The sequence below is a fragment of the Phyllopteryx taeniolatus genome, chromosome 8, assembly GCF_024500385.1.
Source record: "Phyllopteryx taeniolatus isolate TA_2022b chromosome 8, UOR_Ptae_1.2, whole genome shotgun sequence".
NCBI lineage: Eukaryota > Metazoa > Chordata > Actinopteri > Syngnathiformes > Syngnathidae > Phyllopteryx > Phyllopteryx taeniolatus.
Window position 1 is genome coordinate 28,650,616 of NC_084509.1, and position 24,141 is coordinate 28,674,756.

Genomic DNA, 24,141 nt, shown 5'->3' on the forward strand with positions numbered 1-24,141 from the left:
CTTTGAATCCTAACTATGCCTATTTTATCTATTTACAAGTTTTTCCAAGTGCACGCGTTTAATATTGTTAAATTCTTCATCCGTGGCCAAGTCGGAATAATTGATGGCGGATGGAGAACCTGGCCGTCTGATTTGGGACGCTCTTAACAACAGATTTGAAATGGAAAAACTGTTTCATGTGTATCCAAATGGACTGGCCTGCAGTAGTGTGAGGTCTGTATGTTTGCTTTGGGTGTTGCGAGTATGTTTTGGATCAAATTAATCAACAGCACGTCCATTTGACTGCGCAACAAACTGTTCGATTCAAGCATGAATCAAAGGTAATTCTGAGTCGATCCATTAATGGCTATGCTACATGTATAAAACTGTCAATAATATTGGAGAGTATAATATTAGGGGAGTACATTGAGATTCAATGAAAGTGGACCCAGAAGTAAGCCCTGTGGAACTCTACGCATGATTTGGGGGGGGGTTCCAATGTTTCCAGACTAAACACTGTAGTCTCTGTCTTATAATGTATGTCTGACATATTTTGGCAAAAGATTCCAAAAGAACAACAAAACCCAATGACCGCACAATACCAGTCTATTTCCTCTTCACTTTCAGCCATTTACTGAGCTAAACTATCCTTGCTTCTATTAGATTAGATGGTTGATGACAGCATCAGGGGTGTGTTACAACACTGGCACTTTTCCTGGTAAAAGGTTTCAACTCCCACACAAACCTCTACTGGGGTTGTTGCACCCGTGGGGGGTGGAGGCGTTTCTACACCCACGATTTTCCTGGCGACAAGGTTCACCACTCACACTTTTCCTGCTGTCATTGCACAACGAACGGTACACCATCAATTAGCCCCATTAAACGCAGGCACGCACGCAAACAAACACACACACACACAAACATGTTCTGGTTTTTTTAGGACACAAAAATAGAAGATTGCATGCTTTTTGTAACTTCTATATGAAATGGTTTTTTTTCTTATGCAATTCTTTTTCCTTCTTTAATTTTATATATATTATTATATTTTATTTTCAATATCTATTTAACATATTATAAATAATATAATCCCCGCAGGGAAATCAATAAGAAATAATAAATAAAATAGCACACGTTAAAAGGAAATAGATGCATATATTATTCTATTACTAATACATGTACTGCCCAGCCTGTTAACAACTTCTTTTGAGCGGTCGACAACTCGAAAATATGACTGTACAACCGAACAACAACACTATAGCTTCAATTAGCACATTAGGCTAACTGGCAGGCTAACTAACTATCCTCCTGTGCACAATCGCTGAGAAAGCATCTGCAAACCGATCGCAGCGAAACATGGGAAATGACCTCAACCTTCTCGTGCCGCATCCGTCACTGGTTACATAATGTTTTAAACACATGTCGGCAAAGGAAATCCAATGGAAAGCTGGTGGTGTGGCGAGTAAAGGAAATCCCAGATTCAGGATGCTCGAGCTTAACTTGACGGAATTTACAGCTAACACCACCTCTTCAAAGGAACGCCGCTGTTTAATGCGTCACTGCACACACAAACCTTCGCAAACATTGTAGCGCATTCACAAAACTTTATACATAGCCTCCGACTTCGTAGGCCATGGATTCATTGTGAAGCCGGCAACTCTTTGTGCAGTAGACACACGGAGGATTAAGAAAACATCTGTTGGAAGACCCAATGGCTTTCCATTTGCTTTGTGATTTGATTCGATTTTTTTCCATACAACTCAGCAGTGCTGGTCCAATCGACGATTGAGTCATGGATTGCAATTTCTGTGGATGTGGCACCTCCGACGCGGTACGACGCTTGTCCTTAAGTGATACCAGGCAGGCGACATGTTCGCTCGTACTCAGAACCTCAACAGCGGACCGCCGTGACTCAACTGAAATTATTATTTGTTTCTTTGCCACGCCACAAATGTTCACGTGTCGATTTCACCTGCTGAATTTCATACTATTCCAATATATATACAGCATATATATATATATATATATATGACTGACTTTTACTTTTACATGCCATTTTATTTTATTGTTTTTTTTCATCGACATAAGCTTTTTCGTCATCGAGTGATAAATAAAATGAAAACTGAAAATGAAACACTTACCCACGCTTAATCTTTCCGTGTTAACCATCCTGTTATACTGCAGGTCAAATTGACCTGTAAAAATAAATCAAAATTTACTATGTATAAAAAAATAAGACATGACTAATTATATTTATCAAACCTGAAACGGGTCACATCCACACTTGCTTGTTGGACAGTGATTAAATAGTATCAAAATTACAGAAACAAAGTATTAATTAAATTAAATCGCTTTTAAGGAATAGGAAAATCACATGAAGTTACATTATTCTAGATGGTTTTCATTGGGCAGTGACAGGTAAATATTAATCATTTTTTCATCATGACATATTTTCATTTATTGTATACTGTGTAAATTATTTTAATTACTCCACTATTTGTAAATAGGATGTCAATAAATTAAATATAAATGTGAGTGAAAAAGAACTTGATGCATATACCATTGACAATCATCTTATGATATTACTAATAAATGTGTTCTATTTAAGTAGTGTATAGTCTCAAGCATCAAAGCAGCAAATTCAATGTCTAAAAATGAACATCTGATGGAAAAAAGGTTTGGCTGCCCTCTATTAACTGGACTACACGACAACTGTGGAACTTCAAGCACGCAGTGACTTGCGATGATTCGCTGTCAACAGAGAAGGCGGGCCAGAGAGTTTCATAACGTCCCGACAGACTGACGCCAATAATTATTTTACGGGGATATACGAAAGTAAAAATATAGTTCATTAACCAGTGATTATTGATGCTGTGGCGTCGCAAGTTTAGTGTCAAGTTTCATGTTGTATTCGTACTATAGTGGAAAAAAGGAACTTTTGGTAACCGTCGTGGAAATGCACCTCGCGTATCATGAGGCAGTAGAATCCATCCATCCCGAAAACCTTTGATTGAATATCATCAAATAACATTATTTTATACTGATATTTGATGATCTGAAGTATAACAGATGGCATTTTAATGCTAGTGCCCAGTTAGGCTTAATGTAAATAAACTATAGTTTCTCCACAGAAAATGAGTACAACACACTTTCTTTTAAAAGCATATTAATATTCATACTATTGGTATATCTGCTGTATATACTGTGTCTGAGCCTTTTTTTTTTTTTTTCTCTCTTTGTCTACCTATTATTCTTTATTTATTAGTCGTATTTCACAGAAGATAATCGACCGTCTCACTGTGTTGGCTTAAGGTTTACCAAGTGTGTTACCTGGCACGCCAAAGCGCACCACAAAAAGACACCTGCGCTTTAATATGCTCTCCAAATAGGTGTGAGATCTATAATTGAGCTGACTTTAAGTGTCAATCGAACAGAGGTAAAGTTGAACCGCCAGCTCGTCAAGCTCACCTTTGTTTTATCGTCTCGAAATGTGTCGCTTTGAGTTATTGCGGCCGGGCAATTCCAAAGCGATGATGTGATGACACCATGAAGACACGCCAGTCACATCCTCCTCAGAATGATCCTGTCATATTGAAAGTTGAAAGTTAAAAAAAAAAATTTAATCTTAAGATTTTGCCTTGACAAAGAACGTTACAATGTTTGTCTGAGCACATTTAGGCAAATTTCTGCAAACAGAAGAGGGTGTTCTGATAATAATGTGGTAACAAATGATTTGTACAAAAATGGCCCTTCTAACTAAATAAGTGATACATTCATTTAGTAAAAGTATACACACATATAGAATGTTGTATTTTGGTTTACTACACTTTAAAATAACTTTTTTTTTTCTTCCTGGGGTGGGCCACTTGTAAACTCAAACAGCGAAATGCTACATTTGGATGAAGTCCTAAAATGTACCTTTTTAACTGCTTCACTGTTATATGCAGCAACATTTTCATTGTTTAATTAATCGTGTTGAATTTGTTTTTGTTTGTCCAATCTCATTTTGGCAAGTGGTCATTTTCCGTAATCGGCATAGGGCGATCCGACCAGAACGAGACGGTAGATGGTTTAAAAGTAACCCTTTCACTAAATAATTAATACTGTTTAATACTTAAACAAAAACCAACAGAATGTTGTAATTCTGTTTATTTACCTGTCTAGCAAAGAGGCAACATTTGTTTTTGTTTTTTTTGATAGCCTGTACTTGATTGCGATTGGTGAAAAACGTCTTCACCTCTAACTTTGTTGGATTTTACTCCCATCTTTTGTCAACATTGGGAGGCATTTTTCAATCATTTCCATCCATTAATGTCAACCTCTTCACTGGATAATCCCAATTGTAGCCCTTATGTAGACCTTTTCAAAATGTTTGTAAACAATAGGCTCCAGTTGACTTCCGAGTGGCAGAAAGTAATTAACTACCCTTGACTTGAACTGAAAATAAATGCAAACAACTTGCACCAACCGAGAAGATTTAGGTATTTTTCGATAAAAAAAAAATAAAAATAAAAAGTTTAATTTTTAAAAAAGATCTACAAAAATCAAAACCTCTGGGTGAGGAGTATAAATTGAGTGGATGACGTAAATAGTTGTATAGAGAAGATTCCAAGACCGCCAAGTGGCACAGTTGCCACTTCCAATGGGACAGACTGCCAACTAAGCCTCCATCATCAGGTGTGTGGAAGACATTTTGTGTAAAATGTTCGGTTGGCTAAAACATAATGGATAGCCTGCTAGCTAACATCCGCTCTCTAGCGCGCTAACCATTTTAGCGCCAAAAGAGCATGTAGCCTATATGCCCTTAAGCCAGTCCCTTAATGATTATGTTAATTGAGATTCACTCACGTTTTTTGTTCACTCAATGTACCTGTTGAAATGTCAATTGCGGTCGCCATTCCTCTCTGTTCGAAGCAATTTTCCTGACGACGCAATAGCATCTTTTCGACTGACATTAAAAAAATAAAAAAAAAAACAGCGATGAAAGGATGCTCTGCCCGGGTTAAATGCACCGATGTAAGGGTTTGTTTACAAGTGGTGCAATCGGAGCTCGCTTGAGCTATTGCCCCCCCCCCCCCCCCCCCCTCTCGGAAGTACGTGTGACATCATGGGCAAAAGTCCTTTTGGAGCTCATTAAAGGAAACCCTAATGAAGTGTCTGGTGAGCGAGTCGCCTATCGGTGAGCGCTGTCCAAACAATATGGTCACTCTGATGGAACACGGCTTGGCAAGCGTAACATGTTTAATGGCATGGTTAACGGCGGGCGCTCTTCACGGTGAGTCACCGCTCAGGGAAAGACGTGCTGCCAAGTGGCGGGCGTCCAGTGCGATGTTCAAACTGTTTACACTACATCCGAGTGTTATAAATGATATAACTTCTGTGAAGAACTATCATTTGCTTTTAATGTCCTCCATTGACGGCACTGCAGCTGGGGGAAGAAAAACAACGTTGAAGCTGCCAAAGAAGTAGTTGGAATACAAGGAATTCTCCATGGGACACAAAGATATACTCCATTGACGGTTTAAGCGAAAGTTCAAGAGGGGACACTGTTAGGAGACATTTTGATCAAAATTGCAAAAGGTTTCCAGGTAATAACACGCCAATGACCAACTTGGAGGATCAACAATTTCAAACTTCGCATACGAGTTTTAGACACTCGCTGATCAGCTGATCTGTCTCATTCCTCTACTGCGGGGTGTGCTGTTTTAAACGCAGGTGTGATCCGCCTGATATGCGTTGCTTTATGGGTTACAATACTGCAACATTAATGCTAGTTTCATGAACCTATCTATGTCATTTTGCATTGTATGTTAGCATTTAGCTAGCAGACTTTCAAAAGACAGTTATGTGGTCTTAAATCGGGTCACTCATGAATTGAGGTACCACGAGATTTATTTTCTTTTGGATTTTCTATTCAGCGTTTATTCAACTTAGCAGCTTTTTCAGTATACGTAAAGACTTTTCTGATTTTTTTTTTTCAAAAAAGCAACTCGTGACAAATCGAGCGACTTTTTGTGGTTTTATTGGAAACTCCTGGAGACTCTGAGACTCCCGACAGAGCAGCAGATGTACAACGCAAATGGATTTTGCTTGAAGCAAAGAGAGACCACTGGCTAGTTTTACGATACCACCCACCCCTCCATAAAGTGAGGATCCATAAAGACTCAATTGTATTTTCCCTTGTGACACCTTACATGTAGCTAAGGATAATCCGCGCATTAAACAAAACTCAATGCAGCTCTGCTTAGCTTTTGCATTTGACAGGATACTGTTTGTTTCTGTGTAGTGCACTTACTTATTACAGTTAAGAATGTTAAAATGCCAGTGAAGTAATTTTCTCATCCAATTTGCGGCAAATTGCTGCGCCAGCTCGGGAGCAACGGAACCCAAAACATGTCAAGAAGAGCGACAGCGACAGTTCTGTCGATGTCAGGCGTGTGAGTGTTCCATTATTTATCCATACCGCTAAAGGTTTCCTAGGCAACGGAGATTTATGTCGAGTACAAACGGCACCGTAATAAAACCGTTAAAGAAACACACAGTAACAGTCGGAGGCCATTCTGGATTTGTGCCCCCCGCCAGAAGGTAAAATGTGATCCAAACTGTATATGAAGAGGAATGGATGTCCAAGCGCATCCACATCGAGGAACACAGTAAACCCTGAGCGTAATTGCTCTCTGCGGCATCATTACGTCATTGTATTCGGATAAACCACAAACCTATATTTTCAAATGTGAAGCAGCAGGGAAATAATTGCCAAGCGATGGACGGCGTGCTTCATTTTCCATCTCTCGGAGTTCATAAAAGCCACTGACTTGGAAGCGGATATTTGGCTGGTTGCAAAGGCACCAGAGGTTTATGCAGCCTTGGAAGAGACTTTGAGCAGTTGCTTAAAGTACTCACCACTGAGGCAGATGGCCTACATTTTATCAGGTCAAGCAGTACGTGAATAGATCGTAAATAATATACAAAAGGAATATGAACAGCAGCAACAATAGCCAGCAGTATTGTATATTAAAAAATTTTTAAAAAAAGATACATCTATCAAGAACAACTTACCCTGCCTTGAAACCCTAATTAAAAACCCTAAACCTGTCTTGAAAGCTTGAAACCAGGCTTCAAACCCAATTTTAAAAGTCCAACCCTGGCTTAAATCCTTAATTATAAATCGAACTTGAAACCCCAATCCTAAATAGTTGCAAAACCTACCCTAAATGTAAATCTGTCTTAATAGACCAAATTTAAACCTAAATTCAATCCCTAATTTGAAGCCCTGACCTTAATTTGTAAACCTAACTTGTCTTGGAACCCTCAACCAGGTTTAAAACCCTACTTTGAAACCTGATTTAAAATCCTAATTCGAAATAGCCCAAGCACACACGCTTGTCGTCCTGCTCCCACCCTCCGGGGCAAAGCTACCACAAATCGCTTCCAATGTGATGACATCACGGGGTGAAGCGTGGATGACCCCGCTCAAACCTCCCGGCAGGTTATTTCTTTCCGCCTGGTCGACTCGGACATTTACCGCATTCTTACGTGACACGCGTGAGTTCTCGAGTGTGAAAATCGTAGCCTTGAGATAAAAGACGCAGGAAGAAGAATTCTTTCCATTCGCTCAGGATGTGTCGAGACGAGCGGCGTCTTTGTGTCAGGATTTACGTCGGGAACAAATCATAACAAATCACTTCACGGTAATATTCCCCAATGTGCTGCGCTTGTTTGGCCGTAGTCCATACAATTTGTTTTCATATTAACAACTGTATAATGGCGGCCGGCCATTCTTTAGTGGTGTTTTATCACAGATCCCTGCAGTCAAATTGCATATGGCACTCATGAATTGTTTGGTTTTTACATTGAAACGTCACCTGTTTCTATAATGTGACAAATATATGTACAGCTAGTTCAACTAGACTTTACACCGAACTGATCGGTATCGGTATCGACAATTAGTATTTTATGGAGATCGGCTTTAATGTCATCATTCGCCGATCCGATCATTTACTCCACGCCGCCGCCTGCACAGTATATTCGAATCCAAAAGCTAGCTTATTTTTACCCTTGCCGCGTGTCTTTTGCCGTAGTACTGTAAATATCTGACCACCAATAAAGTTATTTTTAAAAAACATGTCCGCGGTGTGAGACAGACAACACGTAATGCCCGGATCAGACTACAAGACAAATGTGTTTTTTAACGATAAAATGCACTCAAATCTTGTATTCCCATACCACCGCATCCCGTTTTTTACGACCACTGGGCTTCATCTTGTCCACTCAAACGCGACAGGATACACTCGTTACCATGGCGACGACAACAACAATGGATCGCGCCGTGTGTTTATAAGAACAAAAACAAACCAAAAAACGTGTTGGTGGTCACCGGTGCTCGGGAGAGGACGTTGGTTTAAGGCTTGCTTGAGGTATGTTCACGTACTTTTCATACAATACGGCTCGCAAGCAGGCAACAAAACGTTATGTAGCCTAGCAAGCTAGTGCTAGCACTAACGGTTGTAAGCGAAAATGCAGGCGTTCTGTCGAACCATGCTCTAAAGTTTTGGTGTGTGTGTGTGAAGTAATTGAATGACAGTAAGTTAGCACCCATTATTTCTGTCATGTCGTAATGTTGGTTTGACCTGACTGATTCGAATACGCGATCTGACGAGAGCAGTGATTTCCAACCTTTATGGAGCCAAGGCACATATTTTACCATTCAAAAATCTCACGACACGCCCACAAACAGAAATGTCACAAAAAGTGGATACATTAATTACTGTATGTACTTCCTGCCATCTGCCGTCTGTCACTATGCCTCACTGTCATAAATAGATGAACAAAGACACATTATTTATTGTACATATAATTTTTTTTTTAGCAATTAACTACACAAGTATATACAGTCAATGAACAAGTCATTTAAATAGACACATTGCTTCATCTTGTGATCGGATCGGTGATCGTTAAAAACGTTTAAACTCGCTGATCGGTCTCAAAAATCCTGATCGTGTAAAGCCTAAATTCAACTATGAACCCCAGTTTATTGTTTCCATATAGCTTTTTTTTCCCCTTCTTATATTTTACCCAAAAATAGTACGTGAATTATTCTCCCCCAAATGTGTTCCTGCTCCAAGGAATTTGTTTCTGATCTGTGATCCATGTTTTCCTTAAAACCTTTAAAAATGTTTCAAATAAAGGCGCGCAATTGGCGAGAGCGTGGATATTTTGAGAGGCTGTTAACAATGACGGATTAGCCCATTCACTGATTGCAGCTGTACATTCTGGCAACAGAGACTCTGCACGCTTTGCTTTCTTGCCACAGGTACGTATAAAATGATGACTGTAGTTGAGTATTATTGTAAAACACAACAGATATTAGGGATGTTCAAAACCACTTTCTTTTCAGACCAAGACCAGCACGAGTAGTAACTCTTGAGTACTCGCCAATACTAAGCACCACTAGTATATTTGATACATCAAATTCTGATGAACACAATGACATATAATCGTGACCAAAGATGATTCACTAGTGTCATGGCTGAGCTGCATTGTGTTTGTTCACAGAGTAGACGTGTGACTAGAGGACGAGGCACTTGTACTTCCAGTCCCTTACCTACTACTCTATGTTCCACTTGGGAACCATCGATTCAATAATAAGCGGACCGAATAATCAAAATACAAATGTACCGCGACACCCCAATTTACTGGTATATAAACGCCATACATTGGCGCGTCCAAAGTCGAAACACACCGAAACTAGTACAATTTGAAGGCGACTCACAAAGTGGAAGAGAAAAACAAATGTTGGGCCGATGCGTTGGGGCGCATCTCGCTTTACGACAAACATATTTCATTTTAGTGCGCCTGACGTCAGTTAGCACGCAAGGTCACGCCGGGGTACGCTGGCGGCTAGCCCGCAGGAATTGAGTAACTTTCTGACATCTGTGTGAGTTATCTTTTCTACTTTTCACACGCATGTTTTGAGCAGTCGGTGTACGACTGCTTCATATTAGTCGGACTTGAATTCATGTATTTAGCATAGCTGCGAGCGTGGGGACAAAGTGTTTTTCCAGAGAAAAGAGCCTCGTTTCATCACATAAAACAGACACAGCTTCGCTGGCTGGATGCTGATCAAGTTCTTTTCTCTTTTTGTCAACCACTTTTTCACACAAATGTCAAAATGATAATCAGAAAGCACATATATTACATTGGACGTATGTTCATTTTTTATTGCATCTCATTTTATTTACATGGATCATTTCATACTGGGGGACGTGTGTCTTCGCCTATCCACTCCTCGTCCTCCCTTCGTGACACTTGTGATGAAGCATGTTAAGAAGTGTAGCTTATTGGCTACAATGGAGGCCATGATCGCTGACTTTCAAATTTCAATGCATTGCCACAGGTCGCGACGAGAACTTGACCCTCCCCGGCTTTGCAGCAAAATAGCGTACACCGAGCAGATGTTCAATGTGGCCGCGCCGGTAATGTCAGACGCTGTTTTTTTTTTTCCAATATCCAGAACGATCAGTGTTACGGCAGTATCAAGTCAACGTTCAGTGGATTACGTAACAAAATGGGGACGTTCCGTAACATTTGGCAACATTTGAAGAACTATGAACTCGTTCCTTTTTGGACTGGTGAACTTAGTTGAAAATTCGGAATTAGGAACTATGAAACGAACGAGTTCATTTTTGGAACGATGAGCTGAACTTTGATCGTGCATTATTTCACATCGCAGGTTTAAAAAAAAAAAAAGAAACCGCAATGTCATTTTTTTCCCAATAAGGTGCAGCCCTAGTTTCAAACCAGAGTCAGGGTTTGAAAGTAGGATTTCAAAGAGTGGGTTAGGATTTCAAAAGAGAAGTAACAAGATAAGCTTATGGTTCCCAAATAGGGTTAGGGTTTCAAACTAAGGTTTGGGTTTCAAAAGGGTCCCAAATATCACTTACATTCCTAATTTTAGAAATCGGAAGACATCCTGTGGGATGCACTGCGGTCACCTAAAATCATACATTTCTAGTTGTGTTTGTTTTTGGTGTTTAGCCAGGGAAAATATTTCCCTGCCACAAAATTTGCTCCTGGAAGAAATTTGGAAATGTGATAAGTAAAGTGGGAGGACAAAGTTGGACCCGAGAAAGGAAAATGCTGTTGGTGTGTCCAGGATAGTCGTGAAGTCACACGACTTTTGTTACGCAAGAGGCACGTGTGTGTGTGTGTGTGTGTGTGTGTGTGTGTGAAAGCATCTTCAGTGTGTTAAAGAGGACAGTTGTACCTTATTTTTTTCCCCCAGCTTAGGAGGCATATTTAACACTCTAAACACCACAATCTCAGTCACTTTTATTTGCTTATGGTGACAATACAAACTGCTCTGTCTTAACATTACAAGTACATTATTTTAGTGTATGTTGATGATAAACAATTTTGAAATCAGAAGTCAAAAAAAATAGTTTTTCAGTTACTGTTAAAAAAAAAAAAAAAAAAAAAAAGGGTGATTGGTAACAAAAAGGCTTTCAATATTTTAACATTATTTATGATATCTTGAAATTTTGGTACAGATTTGAGCAAGAATCATGCAATTTGATGCCCATGATTCCAAATCAGTGACCATGGGAATGTGAGGGTGATTGATTATCTGTATCTATATGTCCGTGGTGATTGATTAGCGACCGGTTTGCCTTTCTCTCGAACGTCAGCTGGGATGCGTTACAGCTCCCCGCGACCCACAATAGCACATGGGGTCTAAGAAACGGATGGACGGCTTATTAATGAGAAAAAACCGCCACGACAGATTTTGGGGAAAGGTTCTAGGCTAATAGAAAATACTTTATCATCATTGTAAAAGTTTTGGTGCAGAAAGTCTTTTGAAAATTAACAAATTATCACTTGAGAACAAATTCAGTGATTTGTTTCTGGTAGAATGTTCAGAAACTCCAATACAAATATCACCCTAACCCAAAATATCAACATTAAAATCATGGAAAAATAAGACAGAATTTGTTTGGTTTTTTTTAAGTGGCGCAAATAGTAAAGTGTATAACTAGTTAAACTACCCCTTGAAAACTATATATATTAGCTTACATTTGATGAAACATGAAAGGATTAAGCATCTCATGAGTGTGACTGTTATTAATAAATATCAATACCCACCACGATGACATCATAATAACAACGAGCGCTTTGGATGGTTTCCAAGCGTGTTGACCATGTTCCATTTGATATCAGTTACAAACACTGTTCCACGGGGCCAACATCCCAACACCAATTTGAATTTTGGGAAAAAGCTCAACCGAAAACAGATTTTTTTGATTTTCTGCCTCTTTTTCCCCCTGCCATTCATCTTCTTGCGGCCGTCTCATCCGTCCCAAAAAGCCCTGAAATATTTATGATGATGACGATGTTGTCATTGTAAAATATTGGTCAGAAGGGCCAAACCGGTTTTACAACCATGTCGTTTCTGCTGATATATTCACTTACTTAAGCAGTGCGTCTCAAGCACAACTTTATATATTTTCTCTTCAGTTGTTAGTAAATAAGGTATGAATATGAACGGCAACATTCCAACATTACCAGGGGTAAAAGTTTCAAAGTTTCAAGGCAGTGTTAGAGTTTCACTGATACTTGCTTAAAAGTGTCATTACAGTTAAACTCAAAATTATTCAAAATTCTGTGTGCACGATTAGAGATGTGTCACCGCAGTGATGGCCTCGTTCGTCACCACGTCGTTCCAGACGATATCGAAACGCTTGCATCGCGTAATTCGGAGAAGCGCCTTCACTTAACAGGACCCGCGGCTGCGGTTTCACACTGCGGGCGGTCGTTTTTGACGGGAAACAATGGCGGACAAAAAGCGTCGTAAATCATGGGAGGCTCTAACTATCGGAGAGGACAGCTACCGGCGCCCCTGTCTCATGCAAGTGAGAAACTGTATACTAGGGCTGCAGCTATCGAATATTTTTAGAACCAGGTATTCTATTGATTATTATTTTTGTCCACTTGGATACTACATTTAAGTATCTGTGACTTTGAGTGTGCGCGGCTTTTAAAAGGCGGGGCCTGGCCTGGTGAGTGACGTGAGAATGTAGTCGGCTTTTGTTGGCTCAGGTTAGCGGCTGGCTGTTAACTGGCTGATCATTATCTCGTCTGCGTGTTGAGTGACTAGGCGTCAGTGGTGCGTCATTTTATTATTTAGCTTCTTTTTTGGTGTAAAATAATCCCTAAACTTTGAGCATTATCTGTTTACCTCCTTGCCCTACCACCACCGTGGCAATTTATTTCTACACAAAAAATTATTCCTATGAAGGTGCCAGGCGGAGTTTTTGCGTCAAACTTTTTTGTAATCGAATTATTTGAGTCATTCGATTAATCGCGGCGATGTCTGTGTCGAGTCTCAGTCGCCCAGGTCATGGTATGGTGTATATATAGTATAGGTAAGTATGGGCATTTGCAAATTCAAAAATAATCTCAAAGCAATATGATACAAAGAGAAAAACAAACAAAAAGGAGGGTTGATACAAGTTCAAATTCTAGCATGCAATGTGCGTTGAAGCAAAATATAAAACTACATTAGCCTAAGGAGAACGAAGGTTTTCCATTGTGCGTTGGCATTGCTGAAAAATGATTAAAAGCCAAACAAATAATAGATTTATGAAGGTTTTTTTTTTTTTTTACTACTGGGATTCGGCGCCCACGATGCTGATCATAAATAACATCATGGTCATTATACGTAGGCTTAATAGCTTCCATGCATAATGCTGGAAATATACAAGGGCAATAATTGTTTTTGATCAGGGGGAAGGAAAAACAAGCGGACAATACATTTGCCCCTAATCCACAGCTTTGCATTTGAGCTGACGTTTAGCGCCCTCTAGTGGCTTTGAGCGTCAGTACTCAGTTTTAACTTTGGCAATACTTTTTTTTTTTTCTTGTTTAAATAATACAACAAGCAGTTTCACTGTTTTATACAACATTTTGTCAACATAAAATAAAATAAATTCAATATATTATATATATATATACGTGTATTTATTCAGAAACTTACCGGCGACATTGGCGACTATTGGAAGTGACGGCCAGGTAGCAGGGTAGCGACTATCAATGATAGCTCGGCTGCGTACACACTATCAAATTTGTGATATTTATTCGCACTTTTTAACATGAAACACCCATTATTGGCACATTCTTGACCTGCAGTTGTCGTCGCACCTTGTCGCCCTAAATGTAACTAAGGAACAATTTCTTCGTTCAGTGTTAGCGTCCCAGCCCCTCCAATGACTAAATGTTGACTATTGCTGTCTATATTCGAATAAATTGGCAAAATTGCATTTAATTACGCAGGCACGTTTACAATCACGAGTGCTCGTTCATTGCCATCTTGCGGTGAAAGCCAGGAAACAGCATTGATTGTAATAGTCAAGTTAGCCTCAGCGTCACCATGCGAGTTTTGACTTCCGCTACCAACCCACATATTAATGTGCTCATTGTTTACGTCGATTGTACTCGGAATGGCTAATAATATCCATATGTCGCGTCTTAATATAATGTAAAATTGATCAATGATGGTTCTGGGTGCAATTTAATAGTAGAACTTCAACTTAGAGCAACTAGTCTTTGAATACAATTATATCTGAGCTCCAGTGCTGACATTTCCGGTTCAAAACCGTCACAATAAAATGGCATCTCGAGTGTAGTAGATTAAAAGGTGGCGTCGCTGGATAGTTCAATTGCGTCACAACGGCTTTTGTCTTATTGGGTCAGGGTCCACATTTATTCATTTTAACCCACGGGGAGTGACATTCGTGGTGCGTATTGATACACGTTAAAACGTTCGCCGTGGTGTAAGATAACTGGCTGCTGCGTTAAGAAGTAAGTTAACACCGTTACGATCTAACGGGTAGCTAACGCTAACTAGCTAAAAACAAAGCTGTCAGCTAATCCCTCGTAGTTAAAAGTCAAGCAGACTTTGTTGTATTTTAGATATTTTATCTTAATCGTATAACAGCTGACATGTGCATAGAAGCCAATGTGACTGTAGTTTAAAAAAGTTTGGGCGGTCAATAAAATATATTACTACATATATATTACTAGTTTTTTTTTTTTTTTTAAATTAACATATGGTAAACGCTGTGACCGGTCTATGTCTGTCCTTACCCGATTTTTGGATGCGTCTTATTTCAGAGGACATGGAAAAGGCGAAAGAGGATGCATTCAACAATGCAAGACTTGAGGTGATCAAAGATGGCTACAAGACGGCCTTTGAGTGCATCAACCAAGCACTGACGGCTGACGAAGCAGGAAACAAGCATCAGGCGCTGGAGCTTTACAGGAAGGGACGGAAGCACCTCCTCAGGGGCATCAGCGTGCCCTCGCAGGGGGGCGAGTGCGCCGGCAGCTCCTGGGAGTCAGCCCGGGAGATGCAGCAGAAGATGCAGGAGACCCTGGAGAACATCACCACGCGCCTCGTTGTGCTGGAGACCGCCACCACTGAGACCGCCATCTACCCACAACTCCCTGCCAAAGATAAACAAGCAAAGGGACCCCCTGGAGGTACGCCTGTATGCAGCGCTGTGGCTCTCGGGGACCAGCCACCGGCGTACTCCCCGCAAGCGGCCGAAGGCCACCTCTCTATATCGTACGGGACCGAGTCAGGTGAGCTGTCGCTGGTGGGCGACGACTTCTACAGCCGGACGTCCAGCACGGCGTCGTCCCCGCAGAGCATGGGCGAGGATGCCGAGGAACTGCTGTGCATCCCACAAGGGGTGCAGATATTCTTTGTGACCCCCGATGGGCACGTGAGCGCCCCGTCGTACCCGGGCTACCTGCGGCTGATCAGGTTCACCAATGATCACCCTGAGACAACGCCTGGCAGACCACCAGCATTTCTGCAGGTAATTCTGATGTAAAGGAGCGTCTAATATGACGAAAACTCACCAGAATGGCCTTAAAGCTTTCACTTGTATAGTACAACCAGTACAAACAAATTGGCCAAAAATCATCCAGTCCTGTAGGTGGCAGTACATGGAGAGCTGTGGTTTTTTTCCCCCACCATCTTCATCACTGTCCCACTTAGTCCCGGTGCAAGTGGTCCGTAACTCCGAAAAATGAAAATAAATCCCTTGATCTGCACCAAAATGTAATGGGTTCCTCCTTGACCCACACGCTTTTATTGGGAAATATGAATGTTGTTGGTGGCTGCTGCTGCTGTTCTCCTCCAGGCCTGTAGTTGGTGGTAACCAGCTGCCCCACACGCAGTGATATCTCCATCTGGTGTATTAGTGTGCCACTTTGCTCTGATGCAAAGTGGGCTAAAAAAGCTTTTTAGCAATTAAGTGTCATCCATCTATCTAGGATTCCCTAGTTGATGTTCGGAAAAGCACTGGAATTTTCCCAAAATGGCTGCCTTAAACCAAGATGGTAGACTTCCTGTTTAATTTTCGTGAAAATGTCCTTGTAACTTTTTCGTGCGTCATATGTCACGGCGACTTCTTTTTCAGACTTTCCATGTGGCGCTACTGAGTGAGTTTGGGGGAGAGTGTTATTCAGGCCCTTAAAACATTTTCACCAGGTTATGTGAATTGTCGGTCATGTCTCATTAGTGTGCGGGTAGACCTAATTATGTGTCCTGTGTTCACAAGTCATGTGAGCTGTCTGACTATGATGTAATTAAGTCACTCAACAATCAGGACTTCAGCCTGTGAAGCGGCAGATGGGATCTTAACATAAATCAATTTGCATTGTAATACTGCACTGCTATTCAATAAACCACTGAGATAGTCGTTTCTAGTCATGGGGTGGATGATGACTCTTTTAGAGGGAAATTCCCAGGTGCCCCGTAGCGGTGGATGACATCACAGCGGTGAGTCCCATGAGTGAAAGTTGGTGTGTGTAATAAGGACCCGCGCTGTGATGCCATTCGTTTGTATTCAACACCCATATTGATAACTTGGCACTACAACAAAATATAAACTTCCCTGCGCACAAAAATAGTTTCCCTCTTATTCATTTAGCTGATACTGGAAAAAAAAAGGGGGGGGGGGGGGGGGGGGGGAAAGCTCGTCACAAAGTATTTGCACTTGGTTACTTCCCACCACTGCAGTTAATACATTCTCTCCCGGCAGGTGTGCGACTGGCTGTACCCGCTCATGGCGGCGAACTCGCCGGCCTTGCTGTGCAACACCGGCGTGTTTATGTTCCCCGACATGATGGCGCCGACGCCAGGCCACTTTGTGGGCGTGGTCCTATCCTCCGAGCTGCCCGCCGCTGACCGAGAGCTGTTCCGGGATCTGCTGGCTCAGATGACAGACCTCAGAGTGCAGGTACTCCATCGCAGTGGTGGGATCCCGGGGGGTCTGCTTGCCATAGGTTGGTGTACTTGCAAAATAATAAATAATAAATTATGTCATAAGTGCTTGCTTACATATGGGCACCGCCACGCCAGTAACCCAATTATTCCTCGCTACCTTAGCTTTGGGCTATTTAAAACTTCTATGATTGTAAATCTGACATCTCTGCATGAATTGCCTTTTTAGAACAACAAGACTATTATTACAAGAATGATGTCACTATTTGTTTGCTAGTGTGTTTTTTGGATGCACCACATGCACACTAATTGAGGGGGGAAAAAAAGTGTAATTCGGTGGCTTTGTATAGAAGTGCTGCCTTCACAAGTGAAAATACAATCCATGCGTTTACTGTTACGGGGGTTTGCTTTTCTCCCCTCTGGGCTGCAGCTTCTGCAAGCATTAGCTCCCGGCTTCGTCGCAACCGCCTAGCTCCACCTCCAGTTGACATGGTAACTCGGTGTTGGCCTCACAGGACCGCCGCCTCAAAACAGGCAGAGGTTAAGGAGATTTTGGGGGAAAAAAGGACCAAGTGTGCTATAATTCTTGTTGCTTAGGATGTTTTGACAAAGGCATGACACCGAGATGTTATTAAGACACCAGGGAACTGTTTTAAATTGTGGGGGGAAAAAAAAAAATTCCGTCAGGTAATCTCTTGAAATGGAGTCTCCGCAGTCTCACTCGGCACACTTTTGACAGTTTGTGTTGAGGTGTGAGCCAGCCTGCTCGCCCTGCCTCAGCATTGTCAGGATTTGAGCATTAAAACTGCGCTAATGCTCTTATCAGCAGCTGTTGGAACGAGCCGAAAGACTCGGCCGCCACACAAGATCATTTTTGATGTGACAGTTCTCCGTCCATGGAGGTGATCCCGCGTCAGCGAGTAGGAGCTTTTCTCTTTCTTCAAGTAGGAGATTTGAGGGACAAAGGGAAGCTGTTTTGTTTGTTAACAATTGCGGCTTTGTGACAAGTTGTGACGCGTCATGAGAGGAGCTGTTATTGGGGCAGTGTTACGAGGAGACGAAATGTCGAGCTGTCTTGAGGTTTTAGCCGTGCCATGTGTTTGCTTCATCAGGACGCAGACGAGGCCACCGAGCACGTGAATCTCAGCAACAAAGTGTCCATCGCGACACCCGTGGAGGAGCCGACTGAGGAGGCGACAGCGGCGGCGGCGGACGACAAAAATCTGCCCGAGTGGAGCGAGAAGGTGGCCAACGGGATCCTGACAGGTGAGGTCATTGTGGTAAATTTTGTATTTCCGGATGGCGATGAGTGCGTCAGCTTAAACAATGTGACATCGTAGCGTGACTGACAATACAATGTGAAGTACCAATTCATTCAACAAAGAGGAAGGACAACAATGGAGGAAATCGATGTGTGATGTGAAATTGATGTGTGACTCAACAAACACTTCAAATGACTCATGGCAGGATCCTTATTCGAAATGATACTTTGTTATTAATATTTTGTTAAATTTGACGTCAAAAGAATGACAAATTAAAAAGAAAATGACAATTAAATAATATAGTCAAAAAAGAGTTTGCATGAGGAGACCCCCGTGGATACGTCCAATCATTATGTCATGTCACTGTCCTTTTATGTCACTGCGTATTTGTAAGCAGCCAGTTCACTGCAAACAAATCTACCCTCAGGTACAACAAAAGTTACCGAACCTAATTTCACGCCACAGGCACAAATACAGGTGCATTTCACAATACTGTAGGAGAGTTGATTGTATGTCAGCATTGCAATTCCAAAAGTGAAACTCATAAATTAAACATAATTCATTCCACACAAGAAAATACTTTTCAGAAGGCCAATTCTAGCCTCATTTCCGTATTTAAGTAGTTTTGACTGTTTCTTATGTAACATTTTCATTTCTTGGAAAGGGTCAAATGTGGGTTTTCGTTAGCTATAAGCAAAATAATAACAAATAAAATCAAAATAGTTAACTATTGAGTCTGTGTAATGTATAGTACAGTATATAAAAAAAAAAAATTCAAATTCTAATTTATTATTTGTCTTTACATTTCAACTACCGCCTTCCACTCCAACACATTGCGTCCAAACTTGGAATGGGTGGTTTGGCTCATGTGACGAATTTTCCCTCAGGTGCATCCTGGCTGAGTTGGGGTCTGGTCAAAGGAGCCGAGTTCACGGGCAAGGCCATTCACAAGGGGGCGTCCAAACTGCGAGAGCACATCACGCCGGAAGACAAGCCGGCGCACGTCAGCCCCACCGTCACCAAAGGCCTCCACGTTGCCAAGCAGGCCACGGGCGGCGCTGTCAAAGTCAGCCAGTTTCTAGGTGAGCGCACCCGCATCATCAGCATGTTTCGCTGTCGTCGTGTTTTTTTTTTTTTCTGACTGACTGACTGCTGTGTCACTGCAGTGGATGGCGTGTGCGCTGTGGCCGGCTGTGTGGGTCGGGAGCTGGCGCCGCACGTCAAGAAGCACGGAGGCAAGCTCATTCCAGAGTCCATGCGCAAAGACAAGGACGGGCGCTCCAATATCGACGGGGCCATGGTGGTGGCTGCCAGTGGAGTGCAAGGTAGCCTAGTGCCCACACATCATTATTTAAAGGAGACCTATGAGGTGTGTCAGAAAAGCATTTTAAATGCGAACTACGAGCCAAACTCCCCCTCCCAACAACACCGCTTCGCCAATTTCAACGAGCCAGTATGTGGCACGAATGCAGCTGTGCTTATTTTTTTGGCTTTTACATGATAGCAGGGCCAGGGATGGCACCAGTGCCAGATGGGGGGTTCTGGTTCTGCATGATCGTGTGGAGTTCAGTGGCCAGACTGCAGCTATTGCTTGAAAGTGGCTCTCATCTTCGCCCAGCCTAGCTGATCATGTCATGGGCGAAGAAACTCTGAATTTGGTTATTATGTAATTTTATTTATTTATTTTTTTTGTTATTGATACTTTCTGAAATGGGCAGATTTCCTGTACTTGGTTTTGTAATTCACAGTTAATGGGTGGCAGTCACTCCAGAGACCCAACTCTTTCCATCCAAGCAATTATAAAGTCGAGTTTCATATTATGTCCCCTTTAATATGATTAAAGCTACATGAACTTAAGGGAGAAATATCTCACACAGGATAGTCTCCTTCAAAAAGACAACAAGCATTCAGTTATTCCAATTTGTGCCAGCAGAGGTAGCTGTTTCCCTCATCTCCTGAGGTGATGACTACGATAAGTCGAGGGCCATATCTTGGGGATACTACATAGAGGCTAAGGAGTGATTCAGAACATAGCCAGTAACTTCAGCTGGATTGTTCTTGTTTGTTGGCCAGGATTCGCCACCATGTGGACGGGTTTGGAAGTGGCGGCCAAGAACATCACGACGAGCGTGGCCTCCGAGACGGTCACCACGGTGAAACACAAGTAGGTCATTCGCTCTTCATCTTCTCCCATCATTCCTGCTGGTACATGACTGTGTGGGTGTGTTGTGTGTTTTGTGCGGTGCTCACATTTTTCCTACCGTCTTCAATTTGCCTTGCAGATTTAGGGGCCTTCAAAACCTCTTTGACCCACCTAACAGCAACAAGTGATGATGTTCACCATCAAAAACGCAGCTATTTAACGAACTCTTCGCACTAACTATGACAAGCATGACACCAGCCTGTCTAGTCAATACCAAATCACACTTTCCCCCTTTGTGGCACATTGGTGCTACTTTAACTTTCTTCTCTCAGCCTTGGCAAGAACGCTATACATTCCAAGTGATAATGACACAATGACGTTTGAGATCAGTATATCAATTTGTGAAAAGAGATAAAGTGCCTTAAATTATCTTAAGTTATGAAAGGCTAAATTGTGGAGTGATTTTTCTTGGGTGGAGTATTTATTTTGTTAATCAGGCAGATTAAAAGACTACAAAAAAAAAACTGGCAACATTTGAGGTTTTTCCTTAAGTTCTTATTCCTCTGCTGCTAAATTGATGATTTATAGCACAAATGTATCCCCTTTTTGAATACAACAGACATTTATTGTAAGTACATAAACACTAAAATAAATGCAATTTATCATAATAAAAGGTGCTAGAGATACTGTACATTAAATAGGCTTACAAGAGACATGCCACCCACACACACACACTTTAAAACAGTTTGTCTTAAGATGTCACTGACAAGCTTTTGACAAAAAAAAATACCCCAAGGTTTAAGAGGTTCACCTCGCCCCCTCGACTGTGGGGCCAATGCCGAGTAGTGCTTTATTACCATGGCAACAAGGGACAGAGAGAGGATGACCACACTGCTGACTTTTTCCCAGTCACTCTCAGCATGGCATCTTTGCATATTAATTCCTTTCTGTGTCCCTCCTTTTACCTCGTCTCCAATCTTAACATCGCTCCCCCTTGCCCAATCACAAGGTACGGCGCGGCGGCCGGGCTGGCCACAGACAACGCCGTCAACTCTGCCATCAACGTGGGCGTCACCGCCTTCAACATCGACAACTTGGGCGTCAAAGCGGTGGTGAAGCGGACGGGCAAGCAAACGGCGCAGGCCATCCTGGAGGACTACAAGCTTCAGGACAGAGCTGACATGCAAAAACAAGTGGAGAAATCCAGCAAATAGCCCAAACCCCTGTCCACCGTCACCCACTCTTGCCTTAAATAAAGTTCTAGAAATATTTGTGCTTTTATATATATATATATATATATATATATTTACAAGACTACTAATGGTTTTCATACCTAAATTATTAACAGGACTTTGATGTAGAGATTTTATTGTGAAATATATGTAATATATATTGTACTATTCTTTTATGAGTCAAAGTAAAGTCACAGCTTTTACTTTCTTTTAAATGCATAACCATCTTTCATTCTTTCAACGTATCACTGGAGGAAGAGTTTATTTTTCCTAATGCTCTTAATACATTTTGTTTGACTGCGGTTGATTTTAAGTTCCTACTACTGATCACTGTGTCTATAACTACTGCCTGTTTTGAAGCAATCAATTAATATTTTTAAACCAAAGATGAAAAGCTTGTCATCTTTAGTCAATAGTAATGTCCAAGGGTTATTCCAAATTTAAATATTGTTTTATATGACGTAGATGTTAATTCCAGGTGTGCACATGTTGAATATGTACAAATGAAATGGTCTAAAACCTGACTGTAATGCTGCCACTCCTCTATACATACCAAATTGTACGCAAGACTAGAAAACCTCTCTCTGATTCGCAATGTTGTTGATTAACTTTGGACGTTTTAGTCAAGCTGCTTAATGAGCAAATTGTGAATTTTTTTTGTAACCTTTTCCCTGTCTGTGAGGAGGATAAGTGGATTGTGCCTTTTCCAACCAACTGGGCATGCACGGTGTAATGAAGTAACTGCATCACCTTGGGCAATACACAAATGCTGACGTTCCTAAAAGATGCAAGTAAAACATTTTACTATTTGGGATTTTTGTGGTGTTTGTTTTTTTCATGTTAAAGAAAGCACTAAAAACACGATGGCTTCTGTCAAGCTGCGCCCGTCTTAAAGACACAGGTCACTACTGTATGTGACTTTTCGGCTTTATTAGAATTCATAAAACTAGTTTATTTGTTTACATTCTCTTTTATTATGTTTTGAAATTTAAATGCAGCTGCCTAGCATGGCTACGTTAGCTGAGGTTAATACCTTTTTAGATACATTTTAACACCTTTTAGATGCCATTAACTAACGTGTAGGATTAAAATGGTTAGCGGCATCTGTAGAACAGGAGCTCTTGTATGCTTTAAAATCTGAAAACCTTTGCTTTAAGGATTTGCCTACCACTAACGTGAACTGAAACGATAAAAACTTGTTTGGGGTTGTGTCGCCAGATTTACCGCTACCCATAGAACAGTGGTTCTCAAATGCTTTACACCAAGTATTACCTAAAAAAAAAAACAAGTCCACAATGGCCAACAAAGTATTTTAGTAGGGCTAAATGTTAAAAAACGAGACAGGTTTTATTCCTAAAAAACGGAATTCAACACTACTGAAAACCACTGTAACAGACAGGTTTTATTCCTAAAAAACGGAATTCAACACTACTGAAAACCACTGTAACATGCAGTTTGAATATTGGCACTGCCCTTCAATGAATGAGAAGAAAAAAAACTGAACTCATTTAGTGCCATAGACGTATTAATACGTTTTCATAAACCCAACCGTTTAGGGCCAAAAATTTATTAATACGTTTTCAGTTGTTTTTTTGTTGGTTTTTTAAATAAAACTGTAATCGACGGTTTGGCGCAGCTCCAGAATAAGTATCTAAGGTTTGGGAAGGATTTTAGTATGATAAATCGATACCAGATGGCAACAGTAGCTTTGATCAGAGCTTTGTCAGCACGTCGGGGAAAGACCATATTGGTTCGGACCCATGTGAGTGGAGGAGCGTTGTAGGGGCGTGGTTGAGAGCAAGAGAGACATGGTGAGCCACAGAGCAAAAAATCATGGCTAAATTCAGAAAATGTATTGCTAACGCCACAAGGATGACAATGTACCATCGCCATAAAGATTAAATGCTAATGTAAATACAACTCCACAGTAACCGTACAGAGGCAAGGATTCTTTTGCACACCACTAGAGGGAACAAGTACCACGTACTAGCGGTACTCATACTGCAATTTGAGAATGACTGAATGGAGGCTAAATCGAGTGGATGTAAAAAAAAAAAAAAAAAAAGTTTATAGAGAAAGATCTCCAACGATCTCCAAAGCGCCTTTTGGCACATTATAGTCACTTCAAAAAGGACAAACTAAAAACCAAAGTTCCACTGTCATGTTGGTGGAAGACATTTTCTTACAAGTATATAAAAACAGTACTAAAAACATGACTTTGTGAGTAATTTAGCAAAA

The 24,141-nt window shown here is 41.2% G+C and overlaps 1 protein-coding gene and 1 long non-coding RNA gene across 4 annotated transcripts; one reads left to right on the forward strand and one right to left on the reverse strand.

Moving 5' to 3' along the window:
* Positions 1-49: 49 nt before the first annotated feature.
* Positions 50-15,244, reverse strand: LOC133482554 (uncharacterized). The gene is made up of 3 exons (XR_009789834.1): positions 15,118-15,244; positions 3,445-3,559; positions 50-2,171 (listed from the first exon to the last, which is right to left on the reverse strand). It is a non-coding gene; the product is annotated as an uncharacterized LOC133482554 (long non-coding RNA).
* On the forward strand, positions 14,619-22,715 carry spartb (spartin b). Of its 3 annotated transcripts, none has more exons than XM_061782815.1 (8): positions 14,619-14,768; positions 15,145-15,854; positions 17,085-17,282; positions 18,379-18,532; positions 19,416-19,610; positions 19,695-19,853; positions 20,602-20,692; positions 21,681-22,715. In XM_061782815.1, the coding sequence occupies exons 2-8, from the start codon at positions 15,150-15,152 to the stop codon at positions 21,883-21,885; spliced, it is 1,707 nt and encodes a 568-aa protein (XP_061638799.1). In that variant the 5' UTR covers positions 14,619-14,768; positions 15,145-15,149; the 3' UTR covers positions 21,886-22,715. The 3 variants fall into 3 exon arrangements, with proteins under 3 accessions (XP_061638799.1, XP_061638800.1, XP_061638798.1); XM_061782816.1 differs by lacking the exon at positions 21,681-22,715 and adding an exon at positions 20,811-21,674 and having other exon boundaries at positions 14,620-14,832; XM_061782814.1 differs by having other exon boundaries at positions 14,622-14,832.
* The last annotated feature ends 1,426 nt before the right edge of the window (positions 22,716-24,141 follow it).